The following is a 19266-nucleotide window of genomic DNA, read 5'->3' on the forward strand; positions in this document are numbered from 1 at the left end:
ATACATATTAAAACACTACATGTATATACATTTTAACTGAGTCGTTAAGTCATCGTTAGTCGTTACATGTAAATGTTGTTTTGAAACCTTTAGGTTAACGATCTTGTTAAATGTTGTTAACCCATTGTTTATTATATCAAATGAGATGTTAAATTGTTATATTATCATGATATTATGATATATAATATATCTTAGTATGATATATATACAGTTAAATGTCGTTACAACGATAATCATTACATATATGTCTCGTTTCGAAATTATTAAGTTAGTAGTCTTATTTTTACATATGTAGTTCATTGTTAATACACTTAATGATATATTTACTTATCATTTAACATAATTAACCAAGTGTATCAATATCTTAATATGATTCATATGTACCTAGTAAGACGTTATAATGATAATCGTTATATATATCGTTTTCGAGTTTTTTAATTTAATAGTCTCATTTTTATGTATATAACTCATAGTTAAAATACCTAATGAGATACATACTTATAATAAAATCATGTTAACTATATATATAACCATATATATGTCATCGTATAGTTTTTACAAGTTTTAACGTTCGTGAATCACCGGTCAACTTGGGTGGCCATTTGTCTATATGAAACCTATTCCAATTAATCAAGTCTTAATAAGTTTGATTGCTTAACATGTTGGAAACACTTAAATATGTAAATATCAATTTCATTTAATATATATAAACATGGAAAAGTTCGGGTCACTACAGTCGAGTTCATCAAGATTATTATTAAGTCAATTATATTTGTATATAATATGAAATGGTATGCATGCCGTCAACTTTCGATGTAATGAAAGTTTGTCTTTTAAAAACGAATGCAAGGTTTGTAAAATGTATCATATAGAGGTCAAGTACCTCGCGATGTAACCAAATGTAATGTATTCGTCCAGATGGATTAGGACAGGTCTTTTCATTATGCTTGAAGTTGTAGCCTCATATGACAACTGGATTTGACATGATTTCTTTGGGGTTGTGGGGTCAGATAACGACTTAAACTTGATGAATCCTAGTGATCTATTCAACTCAATGTTTAATGAGGATATGGAAGACATCCCTTTTCATGCAGATGATATTGAGTACAAAAGAGGATATTATCTATCTGATGTAATTTACCCCGATGGGCATCATTTGTTAAGGCGTTTTGAAGTGGAAATGATGCAAAACGTTCTTTTCGAAAAAAAACAAGCAGTTGCACACAAGGTTATTGAGAGAACTTCTGGTATTCTATAGGGGTGTTGACATATACTACAACAACCGGTAAAGACTTACATCAATGCTATGCTACGTAATGTATATGTGTGAAACGACCTCGATCCATTTCCCGAAAAACGACACATTTTTCTTTTTTTATAACTTCCAGGTGACACTAAACTTTCAGGTGGCACTAAACTTTTAGGTGACATCTTCTTCATTAAATCTTTTAAGTGAAACTTCTGACCCATTTTCAAAGACCCATTTCGTCACCTGTCATCTAACCTAAACACGTTTCATTTCAAATATAATTAAGCCTACTCTTTTAACAAGTTTACATCATAATTTATAATATTTGGTATTAAACCGACCCGTTACAACATTAGATGGCAACTTCGACCTGTTGACAAACGACAACCAAAAGATCAAAGCATGATTCTCGGGATATCGCTATCCCACCTAAAGCACCAACCAAAGCATCTAGCATAAGCACAAACAACTCTCAACTACATCAAATAAAACTTAACCGCATCGCAAAAGCATTATAGGCATAATTCGACTAATCATCTATCATATCCATTCTTGCTCAATCTGAAACCTATAAAATGTTAAACAATGGAGTAAGCGAAAACGCTTATTGAGTACAATATGTGTATACATAAATGATAAACTTAACGATAAGTACACAAACCGTGTGGGATTGGGTATTGTTGTTGTTGTTGTACACAAACCGCGTTCATAATTCAACAAGCATACATGTCATCTCCTCGATGAAAAGTGCATCTCCTCGATGTAAGCGTAGACATCTCCCCGATATCAAAGTGGACATCTCCCCGATGTCAAGTATATCTCCCCGATGTAAAAGTAAAGTTTCAACAATCAACAACGATGACACACAATCCGCGCAGAAACAATCAAATTTACCAAATTATATATATACGTTGTACTCACCTCAAATCCGAGCAATTTACACAACAAACAAGTTTCAAGCAACTATTCAACAACCATTTATCAAACACTTCCGGTCAAGAAGTCAACGTATCTGTCATCAAGCACAATTCCACCTAATAAGCATATACATACACAAATATCACAATTCATTCATATTTGGTCAAACAAGACCAACTACACTTAGAATTAACCATTTAATTCATAAACCCATTTTAACATCTTTTACCAATTATCAAGACTTACAAACCATAAATCTTTTCAATTCATCTTAAACTTACCTCTAAACTTACATGACTCATAAAACCCATTTTGACACCATGTTATCAAAACACAAGACTTATAATTATAAGTCTTCTTTACTCAAAATCTGATATTAAATCTTTAACTTATACATATAAGATTTTCATAGTTCAAACATAGTCAAAATTAGGCTTTAAACTCCATTCAACATGTATTATAACTACAAGTTCATCCATTTACCCAAAATTACCACTTTCATTAGACTAGTTCGTTATCTTTAAAAAATCCCCAATTCCATAAACCCTAACCCTAATTTCAAATTAGGGTTTCAAGGGTGTTAATGTGACAACCCGGAAATTTTCGACCAAATTTAAACTTTATTCTTTCATGATTTCGACACGATAAGCAAAGTCTGTAATGTTGAGTCTCGAAACCTTGAAATTATGTTCATATATTTAATTGACCTTCGACTGCTCTCGACGATTCACGAACAATTAATTGTAAATAGATATGTGTGTATGTATATATAAATAATAATTCGAAATATAATTTGAAGTATTATATGTTGTTGTTATTAAAAATTAACAAAATAAAAATAAGATATTATAATAATTATTATTTAAAATATATCTCTATATATAAATAAAGTATATAAAAAAAATTAATATTAAATGATTGTAATACTCGTTTGACATTTTGATTGATATTAAGCAAGTTAAATTCAAACTTAAATTATTTAAAATAAACAGTGATCCGAAAATGAGTTATATAAAGTGTAGGCTTATTAAAAATATATTTACGAACTATTTATTGAGTTTTAAAAATTTTTATATTTCACTTGGGGTTAGGAGTGAATAATTAATGTAATTTTTATTTAATAGTTAATGCTCGAATTTTATACCATAATGACCAAAATAAATAAATATATACTTAATTTAAAAATATGAAATTTTTTTTGAACACTTTTATTTGCCACTGATTTCGCACAATACACAGTCCGTGAGAACTGTCGGTAGAAGAGTACAAATTGAATGGCTGCTAACTGTATATATTATTAAAGTTGATTACACTTTCCATTTCATTTCACTTTCATAAATCAAACATGTGAATATTAAGAGTATTATTATATTAATTAATTATTATTAATTATTATTAATGATATTATATTTATTAGTACATCTCCTATATCTCTGCATCTATATATATACTTATATGCAAAGAATGCATATGATTGCCATAGAAGTTTTAAAAATCGACCATCACCCAAAACCCGATTAATGTTGTTACTTCAGGTATTGTTCTTCAACCACCACCACTTTGAAATCAAACCGCCATCACATACGATCTTTCGCTTGCACCATCATCTATATAAAACCATGGAAACCATCACCAAACCACCATCGAACCTTTTCAACTGCTGCTCATTCTGTTGCTTTCGATAGACACACACAACATCAAATCATTGTCATTTTGTTTCCGTTACCATCAAACCAAACGAACCAACCCACTTCCGGTTTCTTTTTTTTTCTATTTATATTCGAACCACAAACAACCGGCTATCGCACCACCTTTGATACACCACCACTTCACAACCACCATCAAGCCAATTTAATCGTCATGTTTGATCACCACCACCGTTACCCACCAGTGCACCACTAATCATCACCACTTCAACATCTCATCGTTATCTTATTATTTTTCTTATGCTTTCTTTCTTGCCGTTGTAATGATCGAAGAAAACCCACAACCATCACCACTAAATCACCACCGGTTACCACTATAGATCACTCTCTACTTCTTCCTTTAAATCAAAAACGAGAACCCACTTCTTCTTCTTCTACTACTTAATGTTTCTTCCTCTTCTTTTAGACCACCTTCTTGATCGGTTAACCATCCAAACAAATCACCACCACAACCATCATTATTTGCAGTTGAGTTTCGCTCTTTCTATTCAAACCAAATAGGAACCGAACACCACCACATACAGATGTCTCTATCCCTTACTAGTGTACTTCAGTTTTATTTTTGTTTTAATAAAACCATTACCAACAAAACGACGGTTAAGCTTATTATTTCCATTTTAAATCAGAGACCCACTTGTTAAAGGGTAGGGTAGCTACTCGATTAAGCGTGTCCCGGTTTTAGTCTAGTCAAGGAAACACAAGTTAGCTAATTGGAGTTAAATAAGATGATAGTGGAATATGACATGAAGATGATGTATGTGGCAGCCATACAAGTCGATCAGGACAAGCTTTCCTTTTAGGCTGTGATATTTTTTTTATTTAACTAATTAATCCCGTATTCCTCTTCTTGATTGGGCCATCGTGTAATTTCATTTGTTGATTGGGCTGTTTTTTTTAAAGGACAGTTGGGCCGAGTACTTGCAACTCTGTTGGGCCGAAGAACTAATTTACAATGAGCAACAAATTAATGAATTCAAATATGGTTATATTGATGATGTGGTGATAAACGAAAATGTGTTAAGGATGATAGAAAACAATGATGATAATGGTGATCAATGATGTAAGATAGGGATGATAATATTAAGATAATTAGGATTTAAGATGATGATGATGATGATTAGATGATATGATTATGATTATGATGATCATATGATGATGCTTAGAATATGATTAGGTGATAATCATGATTATGATCATAAAGATGATAACAATAGAAACCGAAAATGATAATGATAGAAGTTAGGATGATGATGATCATGTAATGGGTTTGATTGTGATTAATATGATGAGGAAGAAGAAGACAGAATTAATGATTAAAAGAAATTAATCTGTGAGTACTTCAGAAAAGTAAGTAGCAGTGGAAGGGTTAAGTGTGTTGTTGGGGAATGAGAGGTCGCAGGTTCGAGTCTCGGTTGTGACATTTTTTTTTAGAAAAGAAGATGGAAACAGACAGGTATATTAGATATATAGATATAAATTGGGTATTAATTCAGAAAAGCAGCAGATGGTTCAACGGTTAATGATATTATTGGGTTAGCGGGACGTCGCTGGTTCAAACCCGGACTTGGGCATTTTTTTAGGGATACTTCTTTGAGGTAGTATTACTATTACCATTATTATTATTTTTATTATTATTATTATTATTATTATTATTATTATTATTATTATTATTATTATTATTATTATTATTATTATTATTATTATCATTATAGATATTAAAATAGATATTAGTATTATTATTATTTGTAAAATTATTATTTTTATAGTTATTATTATTAGTAGTATTATCGTTATAATCAAAAACAACTTTTATTAATATTATTGATATTATGTCACCAAATAAACATTTCGTATAAAAAATATACTTTTAGTAATATTACATATAAGTAAGTATTAATCACATTAACATTTTTAGATATTCATATATACCAAATTAAGTATTTTTAATATAATATTAACCAAATATATATTAATATAACTATATAAATATTAGTCATTATAAATGAATATACACAAATTAAATATATATAATATAAGTTATAATATATGAAATTGTTCAATTACGATTATATATATATATATATATATATATATATATATATATATATATATATATATATATATATATGTTATAGGTTCGTGAATCCGAGGCCAACACTGCATTGTTCAGTTTCGCCGTATGAATATTTTTACTACAAAATATCGTATAGTGAGTTCATTTGCTCCCTTTTACTCTTTACATTTTTGGGACTGAGAATACATGCGCTGCTTTATAACTGTTTTACAACTGCTTTATTAAATGCCTTTGAAATCTATATTTTTGGACTGAAATGCTTTTATAAATGTTTGACGAGATAGACACAAGCAAAACATTCCTCGAATGAATTATTATGCAGACGAAAGTTCTGTGGATTATTATTGAATTAGTTGGACGTGATAATTGCCACTAATTATTGTGATTATTTTTCCCTGATTGTTATTGCTTGGTAACCTAAGAATTAGAATCGGGTATGGCCCTAATTCACGAGAATCCTAAAGGTAGCTACCGAGTTTAACACCCCCACCCAGAATGTTCACTAGACGGAAGAGCTAGTGGGCGTGGTGTTTAGTACTTCGAAGTTTATATATTATACAGACGAGATGTTCTGTTTTGGGGATATTATTTATGTGCATTATATGTTAAGGTCGGTTACCATGTTGAGCAATATAATCGAAATGAATGTTATGTATCGAGAGAATGATTTTTATACACAGGTTATGTGTATTAGTTTTGTGCACGAGATATGTGCACGATTATTTAAAAATCGCGAGGCAACCTACGGGGGAGAAAAGAATACGAACCTACTCTGGTAAGCATTATGAAAAATGGTTTCATACACGAGATAGGTGTACTGTATTTGAATCTTGTGGTCTATCAAAATGATGAATTTTATTGTTTACAATAAACTTATGAATTCACCAACCTTTTGGTTGACACTTTAAAGCATGTTTATTCTCGGGTATGAAAGAAATCTTCCGCTGTGCATTTACTCATTCTAGAGATATTACTTGGAGTCATTCATGACATATTTCAAAAGACGTTGCATTCGAGTCGTTAAGTTCAACAAGATTATTATTAAGTCATTCATAGTTTGGATATATTCTGAAATGGTATGCATGCCTGTCAACTTTCGATGTAAAGAAAGTTTGTCTTTTAAAAACGAATGCAATTTTTGTAAAAATGTATCATATAGAGGTCAAATACCTCGCGATGTAACCAAATGTAATGTATTCGTCCAGATGGATTAGGACGGATCGTTAAAGTTGGTATCAGAGCGGTGGTCTTAGCGAACCAGGACTTGCATTAGTGTGTCTAACTGATAGTTACTTAGATGCATTAGTGAGTCCGGACTTCGACCGTGTCTGCATGTCAAATGTTTTGCTTATCATTTCGTGTCGAAAATTACCTACTTATCATCCTTAGGAAATTATTTGCTTATCATTCTTAGTCTAGACACGTCTTACTGCATTGATTGCATCGATAGTGTATAGACAAAATCATATCTTAGCGTATCTGATAATTCATATCTTAGAGTATCTGTTACTGTAGACTTGCCTGACATATTTCGTAAATTCCTCCGTAATCTACGAAATCTTTTGTTCTATATATATATATATATATATATAGATATTCTATGTAAATAGAATACCATCCGATAGCCGAAAGTCATTTCATACCGAAAAACCCTTTACTAAATCGTACGAAATGGAACTCGCCACTAGTTCAAGTTCTTCGGAATCCGACAGCTATTCCGACATAGATGTTCACCTAAGCTCCGAAAGCAGCGTCACCGGAATGAACCAACCAATCATCCATCCCCAATTCATCTGATGGGTTCGTAGTCGACTTAATCAATGGAGACGCGAAGGAGGCTATCCCTCCCACCAACCGAATTCACCTTTTGGCAAAGAACCTGAAGCACTTACCGGCGAACCTGTTCGAAACACCGTTTTCTCTCTCATTTCCAGAGAATCTCGCCACGACTATATCACAACTCAGATTCTAAACCTTATTTATTCGCTCGTTCCTACCGACAATCATTCCAGAGTAATAAGTCAACGAGCTTCGCGCCCTAGTTGTAGCCTTGGAAAATATGGTGCAAAACGTACCAGCTTCAGCAACATCACCGGCACCAACAATACCATCAATAAACAGCACCAGTACCATCAATAATCCATGCCACAACATCTCATTCTGTACCTCGAGTATAATCATCGTTCTACGTATCGTTCTATATCAATTATCTTCGTTCTTCATAGCGATTATGTAATCTCTAATGTTTTAGAGATTATGTATTCTAGTTCTAACGGTAAATCAAATGAGATTAATATTATATTAACTCATTAAATCCATGATTACATCTGAAGAAAATATATATGTAAGTATATTTTCATAAAGATTGTAATTAAAAATTCTTTCGTACAAACTGTTAATGGTGAAAATATTTTAACGGGTAGGTAATACCCGAGAAATATTTAGATTTTACATTAATAAGTTACACTGTACATTCTTTCAAATCTAATTCAACAGTCATTTACTATCCTATTTACAACCACCGATATACGTATCCGTTCACCGCAAAATAACCATTTTCATTCAATTTCATATTTGGATTTTGATCTATCAGAATTCAACAAGTGACATAATGAAGAAAACATTGAACAAAATAAAATTTGTTAGAAACAAACGAATTAACTATGAGAAATTCTATTAAGAATCTACGCTAACAAAATCCTAGCTAACTGTTCCTAGCTAACTGTTAATTCCTTATTACATTTATTTATCGCAATTTATTTATCGCAATTTTAATTCTCGCAATTTTATTTATCGTCATTTAATTTCTGTTATTTATTTTACGCACTTTAAATATCGGGACACGTATACAATGTTTTGACATATCATATCGACGCATCTATATATATTATTTGGAATAACCATAGACACTCTATATGCGGTAATGATCGAGTTAGCTATACAGGGTTGAAGTTGATTCTATAATAATATATATACTTTGAGTTGTGATCGAATTTGAGACATGTATATAACGGGTCACGACACGTATTAATTAATTCGAATATTATATATTAAACTATATATGAATTGTTGAACTACAAATTGTGGACTGCTAACTGTGGACTGTCTACATTGGACAACTAAATTATTTAAAATATTGATTATAACATATGAAACTAAACAATTCTTCAAGTTTGCCACTTGATTTCATCTTAAACCTCACTTGTATCTTGACGATTACAATCTGCGTTCAAACCTTTCATGATTCTTGAAAACACCTCAATCGAGAGGATGAACCAACCGCACTTCATCTACGAGAAGAAAGATTTAAGCAATAATCATGCACCAGAAAAACTCTTGAAACCTGAGTAAACGTTTAACACATATCTGTGCTATCTCCTTTGGCATTGTTATTACCGAAAATAACATTGCAATTCTTTTTCAAAATAGTCAGTTTTATCACAGCTCCAGCAAGTCAACTTCGACTTTTCGTTCGAATCAACCTTATTATAACCTTGATGTATACGATTGCCCTTTCGTCATAATGACCGGGGAACTGTTTATATTCCACCATATTAGCAGTAAACTTACCAGCAACTTCATTGATCTTTGACTTTCCAAAAAATCATTATATTCATTGCAACCTTATCATATACTCATCCGCACCTTGTAACGAGAATTGTCATATCAATTACCGAGAATCAGCAATCAGTATTTTGAATCTCGCAACATTTCTACATCAACAGTTATATGTATACATATAACATTTATCTCTTAGAATTATGACCTTCCATTCTGAAATTCTGAAAAGCACCTAGTCTACGAATCAATACTCCAAATTGTGAAAAAGCTGAATGAAACAGCAAAAACTGTAAACAACCTTAACAGTCGAAAGTTTGATGATAAAGAATGAAGTGTTGGAAACGCTCAATAGAAAATTTAGTACTGGAAAACGGATTAAGCAAACCATGAAGGAGACTGTGGATAAATCACAAAGACTAAACCTGCCTTAAAAGAATCTAAATGATATAGTATCTGCTGAAGTCATTATCGAATACTTTACTCCTGACTCTATACTTTTACGGACAATCTTCATCATCATCCATCGATATTAGAAATTCTAAGATATCATCGTATCTTTCATTATAAATATCCTCGATATTTCTGAATATGTTTTTATAACTATTCTTAGCTGAAATCATTTATCTCTTCGCGATATCATTGTTACATTAGAAAGGAAACTGTTTTAGTTTCTAAATTCTGAAAGATTCGAACTTAAAATATGAATGATTTTGAAGCAGTGTTGGGAGCTGAAGCATGAGTTAGTATAATATAATGACACTTGATCAACGTGATTATATTACAGTAATTCATGCTGAGTTTCTAATGGAACGTGATGATTCACAGACCATACGTCATCATGTGCCATGGTACACGACTCTTACATTCTACCTCATCTTCAAACATATCAAGAACGTATCTTCTTGATAGTCCTATCTTTCTCTTGAATTCTGGTAAATTGACAAGTCAGATTGTGCTATTACCGTTTCTTTCTTAGAACATTAACTATGTTCATTCCGAAATTCATATCTACGAATTCTGGACCATTATTCGCTTGACTTAAAGTCGGGAAGAGAAAACAAAAGGATGGAACTCCATAATATAAAGGAAATGAAGAGGGTAGATTTATAGTGAAATATCCGACAGAGCAATCAAAATAGATTATTTCATTTAACCATAGAAGATCATATTTCCTTAATTACCGGAGAATCAAATCTTATTACGAATATTTTCTTCTAAATCTCTTAAATTTCGAAAATCAACCGTGACTACGTCACCGGTTAAGACGAACTTGCATTTACTCATTTCATTCTTTTGTGATAGCTTCACTCGTACTCTTTGAGTAGTCGAATTATCTTATCCATATTACTCAACAGTAATAAAACTCTATTTATCAGCTCATATTCGTCAGGAAAACATTCTTATTGTTAGCCATGATGATCCCACTCAAATTTCGGGACGAAATTTCTTTAACGGGTAGGTACTGTGACAACTCGGAAATTTTCGACCAAATTTAAACTTTATTCTTTCATGATTTCGACACGATAAGCAAAGTCTGTAATGTTGAGTCTCGAAAACCTTGAAATTATGTTCATATATTTAATTGACCTTCGACTGCTCTCGACGATTCACAAACAATTAATTGTAAATAGATATGTGTGTATGTATATATACATAATAATTTGAAATATAATTTGAAGTATTATATGTTGTTATTATTAAAAATTAACAAAATAAAAATAGGATATTATAATAATTATTATTTAAAATATATCTCTATATATAAATAAAGTATATTAAAAAAAATTAATATTAAATGATTGTAATACTCGTTTGACGTTTCGATTGATATTAAGCAAGCTAAATTCAAACTTAAATGATTTAAAATAAACAGTGATCCGAAAATGAGTTATATAAAGTATAGGCTTATTAAAAATATATTTAAGAACTATTTATTGAGTTTTAAAATTTTTTATATTTCACTTGGGGTTAGGAGTGAATAATTAATGTAATTTTTATTTAATAGTTAATGCTCGAATTTTATACCATAATGACCAAAATAAATAAATATACTTAATTTAAAAATATGAAAAAAAAATTTTGAACACTTTTATTCGCCACTGATTTCGCACAATACACAGTCTATGAGAACTGTCAGTAGAAGAGTACAAATTGAATGGCTGCTAACTGTATATATTATTAAAGTTCATTATACTTTCCGTTTCATTTCACTTTCATAAATCAAACATGTGAATATTAAGAGTATTATTATATTAATTAATTATTATTAATTATTATTAATGATATTATATTTATTAGTACATCTCCTATATCTCTGCATCTATATTATATGCAAAGAATGCATATGATTACCATAGAAGTTTTAAACATCGACCATCGCCCAAAACCCGATTAATGTTGTTACTTCAGGTATTGTTCTTCAACCACCACCACTTTGAAATCAAACCGCCATCACATACGATCTTTCGCTTGCACCATCATCTATATAAATCCATGGAAACCATCACCAAACCACCATCGAACCTTTTCAACTGTTGCTCGTTCTGTTGCTTTCGATAGACACACACAACATCAAATCATTGTCATTTTGTTTCCGTTACCATCAAACCAAACGAACCAACCCACTTCCGGTTTCTTTTTTTTTCTGTTTATATTCGAACCACAAACAACCGGCTATCGCACCACCTTTGATACACCACCACTTCACAACCACTATCAAGCCAATTTGATCGTCATGTTTGATCACCACCACCGTTACCCACCAGTGCACCACTAATCATCACCACTTCAACATCTCATCGTTATCTAATTATTTTTCTTATGCTTTCTTTCTTGCTGTTGTAATGATCGAAGAAAACCCACAACCATCTCCACTAAATCACCACCGGTTACCACTATAGATCACTCTCTACTTCTTCCTTTAAATCAAAAACGGATTCCCACTTCTTCTTCTTCTTCTTCTTCTTCTACTTAATGTTTCTTCCTCTTCTTCTAGACCACCTTCTTGATCGGTTAACCATCCAAACAAATCACCACCACAACCATCATTATTTGCAGTTGAGTTTTGCTCTTTCTATTCAAACCAAACAAGAACCGAACACCACCACATACGGATGTCTCTATCCCTTACTAGTGTACTTCAGTTTTATTTTTGTTTTAATAAAACCATTACCAACAAAACGGCGGTTAAGCTTATTATTTCCATTTTAAATCAGAGACCCACTTGTTAAAGGGTAGGGTAGCTACTCGATTAAGCGTGTCCCGGTTTTAGTCTAGTCAAGGAAACACAAGTTAGATAATTGGAGTTAAATAAGATGATAGTGGAATATGACATGAAGATGATGTATGTGGCAGCCATACAAGTCGATCAGGACAAGCTTTCCTTTTAGGCTGTGATATTTTTTTTATTTAACTAATTGATCCCGTATTCCTCTTCTTGATTGGGCCATCGTGTAATTTCATTTGTTGATTGGGCCGTTTTGTTTAAAGGACAGTTGGGTCGAGTACTTGCAACTCTGTTGGGCCGAAGAACTAATTTACAATGAGCAACAAATTAATGAATTCAAATATGGTTATATTGATGATGTGGTGATAAACAAAAATGTGTTAAGGATGATAGAAAACAATGATGATAATGGTGATCAATGATGTAAGATAGGGATGATAATATTAAGATAATTAGGATTTAAGATGATGATGATTAGATGATATGATTATGATTATGATGATCATATGATGATGCTTAGAATATGATTAGGTGATAATCATGATTATGATCATAAAGATGATAACAATAGAAACCGAAAATGATAATGATAGAAGTTAGGATGATGATGATCATGTAATGGGTTTGATTATGATTAATATGATGAGGAAGAAGAAGACAAAATTAATGTTTAAAAGAAATTAATCTGTGAGTACTTCAGAAAAGTAAGTAGCAGTGGAAGGGTTAAGTGTGTTGTTGGGGAATGAGAGGTCGCAGGTTCGAGTCTCGGTTGTGACATTTTTTTTTAGAAAAGAAGATGGAAACAGATAGGTATATTAGATATATAGATATAAATTGGGTATTAATTCAGAAAAGCAGCAGATGGTTCAATGGTTAAGGATATTATTGGGTTAGCGGGACGTCGCTGGTTCAAACCCGGACTTGGGCATTTTTTTTAGGGATACTTCTTTGAGGTAGTATTACTATTACCATTATTATTATTTTTATTATTATTATTATTATTATTAGTATTATTATTATTATCATTATAGATATTAAAATAGATATTAGTATTATTATTATTTGTAAAATTATTATTTTTATAGTTATTATTATTAGTAGTATTATCATTATAATCAAAAACAAGTTTTATTACTATTATTGATATTATGTCACCAAATAAACATTTCGTATAAAAAATATAATTTTAGTAATATTACATATAAGTAAGTATTAATCACATTAACATTTTTAGATATTCATATATAACAAATTAAGTATTTTTAATATAATATTAACCAAATATATATTAATATAACTATATAAATATTAGTCATTATAAATGAATATACACAAATTAAATATATATAATATAAGTTATAATATATGAAATTGTTCAATTACGATTATAGGTATATATATATATATATATATATATATATATATATATATATATATATATATATATATATAGTTCAATTACGATTATAGGTATATATATATATATATATATATATATATATATATATATATATATATATATATATATATATATATATATATATATATATATATATATATATATATAATATAAATGTTATAGGTTCGTGAATCCGAGGCCAACACTGCATTGTTCAGTTTCGCCGTATGAATATTTTTACTACAAAATATCGTATAGTGAGTTCATTTTCTCCCTTTTACTCTTTACATTTTTGGGACTGAGAATACATGCGCTGCTTTATAACTGTTTTACAACTGCTTTATTAAATGCCTTTGAAATCTATATTTTTGGACTGAAATGCTTTTATAAATGTTTGACGAGATAGACACAAGCAAAACATTCCTCGAATGAATTATTATGCAGACGGAAGTTCTGTGGATTATTATTGAATTAGTTAGACGTGATAATTGCCACTAATTATTGTGATTATTTTTCCCTGATTATTATTGCTTGGTAACCTAAGAATTAGAATCGGGTATGGCCCTAATTCACGCGAATCCTAAAGGTAGCTACCGGGTTTAACACCCCCACCTAGAATGTTCACTAGACGGAAAAGCTAGTGGGCGTGGTGTTTAGTACTTTGAAGTTTATATATTATACAGACGAGATGTTCTGTTTTGGGGATATTATTTATGCGCATTATATGTTAAGGTCGGTTACCATGTTGAGCAATAAAATCGAAATGAATGTTATGTATCGAGAGAATGATTTTTATACACAGGTTATGTGTATTAGTTTTGTGCACGAGATATGTGCACGATTATTTAAAAATCGCGAGGCAACCTACGGGGGAGAAAAGAATACGAACCTACTCTGCTAAGCATTATGAAAAATGGTTTCGTACACGAGATAGGTGTACTGTATTTGAATCTTGTGGTCTATCAAAATGATGAATTTTATTGTTTATAATAAACTTATGAATTCACCAACCTTTTGGTTGACACTTTAAAGCATGTTTATTCTCAGGTATGAAAGAAATCTTCCGCTGTGCATTTACTCATTCTAGAGATATTACTTGGAGTCATTCATGGCATATTTCAAAAGACGTTGCATTCGAGTCGTTAAGTTCAACAAGATTATTATTAAGTCATTCATAGTTTGGATATATTCTGAAATGGTATGCATGCCTGTCAACTTTCGATGTAAAGAAAGTTTGTCTTTTAAAAACGAATGCAATGTTTGTAAAATGTATCATATAGAGGTCAAATACCTCGCGATGTAACCAAATGTAATGTATTCGTCCAGATGGATTAGGACGGGTCGTTAAAGTTAAAACTTTGATTTCTAACAATTATATCATAAAAACAAATTTTGACAGAGACCAAAGAAGTCACAAGTTACAAATTCTAATTTACCAAGTTTTCATCTTCACAAAACGCATTTCATGAACCCTAACCCTAAATCCGAATTAGGGTTTCTAAGTAACCAAAACCTTGATAATAACAATAATAACACCATCTAGACTCATAAAAATTAACCACAAAGTATAATTTAATCATACCTCAAGTTAGGGTTTAAAATCCCAAATTAATTCAATGAAGATGAAGAAGATGGAAGAAACAATATTTCTAATGGTGCTAGCATGAAAGGCTTGCTATATGTATAATTACCCTTTTACCCTCCCCACTTAAGCTTTCTACAAAAATAGGTCCCCCTCTAGTCAAATATAGGTCAAACAATTAATTTTAACGATAAATTATTCCTTATAAAAATTAGGATGTTACAATGTGCATCACCAAAAATCACAAGCACAATGTAGATATTGGTTAGTCTTACAGACTTGCACTTAACATAGAAGAAGCCAAACAGCTCTTAACAAATATCGCCAAAAATGTGTTGAAGCTCATCCCGTTAATTAGTAATATCCTAAATGAAGAAAAAAGAGAAAAAAAGAAGATAAATTAGTCTAGTAGTATTACTTATCAACGTTTCAAATGCCATTATTTTTATTTCTATTATTTTTTGACAAATGTTAAGAGTTATGACCAATTAACATAAATTGATCTCAAATATATATAAATAAAAATAAAAAAATAATAATTATTGAGCAATGCAATCCCAACTCATTTATGTGCCAATTTGGGCTATGATTTGTTTAATATAATACATGAAACAAATTAACTATAAGAAAATTGGTCAAAAGTTTGTAAGACATTCGTAGTATTCTGAATTGATTAGCCAATTACAACACCCTAAATTATTCTCTTTATTTTAGTTCTCTCATGCTAAATACATTGTAGATTTTAGAGTTTAAATAGAATACGATACGAAATAGTGATGTTGGGTCATTTAACACAGATGACAAAACCTATCCAGTGATCCACCCCGCCCATTTTGCTACCTTCATCCGAATAATAAAAGTCTTATGCTTAGAATGTAAAAGATTGAATTTTAATACTCGTAGCATATATGTGCGGTAGTGATAAAAAAGTTCCCATCTAATCAAGCATAACGGTTACTGAAAAAAGATCAAAATTAACGAAGTTACTGAATTTAAATACTATTTCAAACTCTAAGCAAGTTGAAAAACTTGAGGATGTACCTATATTACTTTGTTTAATTGGTAGATAAACTCACGCGTCGCGGGCATCATTCAAAACACCATCATCATAATAATCTTTGTTCCTTATAATATATACCTGCAATGCAATGCAATGAAAATGGAAAAAATGGATTACATTGATTATTAGTTCTTCAAAACTATTTTACTAAATCGTGAAGTGTATGACAAGCTCCTAGAACTTATTTTGAGTAAGGAAAAAATACTAGCACATGAAAAATTAAAAAAGGAAAGAAAAAAACAAACCTTAAAGACAGCGCGTTTGATTAAATGAAAGACGAGTGCATCTCCATCTATTAATTTATGACTAACGGAAAACCCCCTCCATCCAGCACCAAGCCCTTCAATACGAGCAATATAACGTGTCGGAAACTTTTCACCGTCTTCATCAATTAAAGTGATGGTTACATCATTCTCCGGTAGGCATTTTCTGCAGAAATGATCTGGTAGATTCTGTTGTTGTATCCATGCAGCCAATAATCATCACATTGTGTACAAAATATGTATATTCAATATGTCATTATGAACGACGACTAAAGTAAGTAACTAACCAGAAATGCACCAGTCACGTGTGTATGAAACATGGGTTTAAAGAATGACATATCACCACTTTTAAGTTTAGATTCAAGTTCTTCGGCTTTGTTTATAGCGTATTCTCTAGCTTCATCAGATGCGTAAACTCGGTTTCCCAACTCCTTTCTTACATACCTATACTTTCTTCCACTGTGTAGATGCAATACAGACAATCAGAATTGCTTATCCAAAATAATAGTTCTATTTTTTACTTTAAAAGAAGGCAAACGGCACGAAAAGGTAACATAAGTTACTCAAATTGACAATAAAGATAATATCACTTTTGTTGATGCATATAAAGGGCCATGTACTTTAATTTGGACTGGAAAAGGATTGTAAAATTCACAAAGAGTTAAAATGAGGTAATATTGTTCACATGACAGCTTTTCTTGTGGACACGTGATAGCATTTTCATCGCTACCTAGACAATATTACCTCAAGTTAATGATTTTTAAACACGTGATCCATTTTCTAATGCAAATTAAAGTACACAATTCTTTTCATTCATCAGTAAAAGTGATATTAACTTTATTGTCAATTTAGGTAATTTATATTACATTTTCGGGCCATTTGGCCTTAAAAGAAAAACTTATAATATTTAAGATTCAAATCAGGTATTTCTTAAACTTTAGATTACAATTTACCACCTTGGTAACTCAAGTCTCTCAAAAGTGTTAAGCCCCTACAACAGAACACCAAACAAAATAAATGCCTTTTATAACGGTTATTTTATAAGTTGTCGACAATACCCAAAAACTGTAGAGTTAACAGATTAAGGAAGCAAAAAAGAAGCATACGTGTTCCTTATAAACAGGGGCAGGCAAACTTGCAACACGACTGGACCTCCTAACCACCACCATTTCTGTCCCGATGGCACGAGGTTTTGTTCGTTTCATCTTTTGTTGTCAAACAAAACAATGTAAACAGAGATTATCTCTTAGTTCGTTACAAATATGCAATTGGAAAACAAAAGGATAAGAAACAATATATGTGTAACATTCTAGCAAGTGTGTTTTTCTTCAATAATAAGCTAAAACGTAGTTGTATCCAAACAATACCCGTAAACCCCTAATACTGTCTTAGCAAAACCCTAACCTAAAAAAATTAAACAGATCAGGAGTGTCATTTAGCATTTAGTTCCCCAATCAAAATTAACTATTTAAGAACGTTAGTTGAGATAAACCTATTACCCAACGAATTAAACAAACAGAAAAAAAATTAAGAGAATCAAACCGGAGAGCGAGCGGTTTTGAGAGCTTGAGTGAGGTGAGGAATGTTAAGTTGTTCCATCCTCTTTTTGTTTTCTTCCAACCTTTGTTTACGTAGATCCTCATAGCTTTTCTTTGATACCACCATTTTTTTCTAATTTTTTTTTTTTTTTTAGATAAAGAAGATGAAAGAAATTGGGGGTGAGCTAAAAAGATGAAATAAATTTTGTTTATGGTTTTAATCAGAGTCGACCGTTGTAACACAAACCGATGTAAAATATCACGCGTAGGCGGGTTTTTATGTTAACGATTTATTTTGAAATTTGTTGTCCAAAACTCTAAATACTCCTGTAACACTTGTTTATTGACCCGTGTATAGAATATAAGGGTTGTTTTTTAAAGAAAAATTTAAAGTAAAAAATAACATTATACATTTCGTTCATGCAGTAATCCCTTAAATCCAATAATTTACTTGAAATCTAACGGACTAATCAGAGCGCGATATGTGGCGCGACAATCACATTTGATTGGAAAAAAAAAATTCAAAAACTTTTTAAAAAAAAAAAATTTCTAAATTTTTTTTTTTTTTTTTTTTTTTAAATTTATCATGTTAAATCCAATCACATGTGATTATAAAAACCAATCACATGTGATTCTGCATATCAAATTTACTCACATATGATTAAAAAAATTTATTTTTTTTTCAAATCT

At 30.9% G+C, this 19266-nt stretch overlaps 1 protein-coding gene across 1 annotated transcript; it reads right to left on the reverse strand.

Moving 5' to 3' along the window:
• Positions 1 to 15949: 15949 nt before the first annotated feature.
• On the reverse strand, positions 15950 to 18734 carry LOC139844908 (B3 domain-containing protein At3g19184-like). The gene is made up of 7 exons (XM_071835133.1): positions 18581 to 18734; positions 18145 to 18243; positions 17995 to 18029; positions 17326 to 17497; positions 17021 to 17227; positions 16757 to 16853; positions 15950 to 16080 (listed from the first exon to the last, which is right to left on the reverse strand). Exons 1-6 carry the CDS (start codon positions 18701 to 18703, stop codon positions 16788 to 16790), a joined length of 702 nt encoding a protein of 233 aa, XP_071691234.1. The 5' UTR covers positions 18704 to 18734; the 3' UTR covers positions 15950 to 16080; positions 16757 to 16787.
• Between the last annotated feature and the right edge of the window lie 532 nt (positions 18735 to 19266).

The sequence above is a fragment of the Rutidosis leptorrhynchoides genome, chromosome 4 (genome assembly GCF_046630445.1).
Source record: "Rutidosis leptorrhynchoides isolate AG116_Rl617_1_P2 chromosome 4, CSIRO_AGI_Rlap_v1, whole genome shotgun sequence".
Classification (NCBI taxonomy): Eukaryota; Viridiplantae; Streptophyta; class Magnoliopsida; order Asterales; family Asteraceae; genus Rutidosis; species Rutidosis leptorrhynchoides.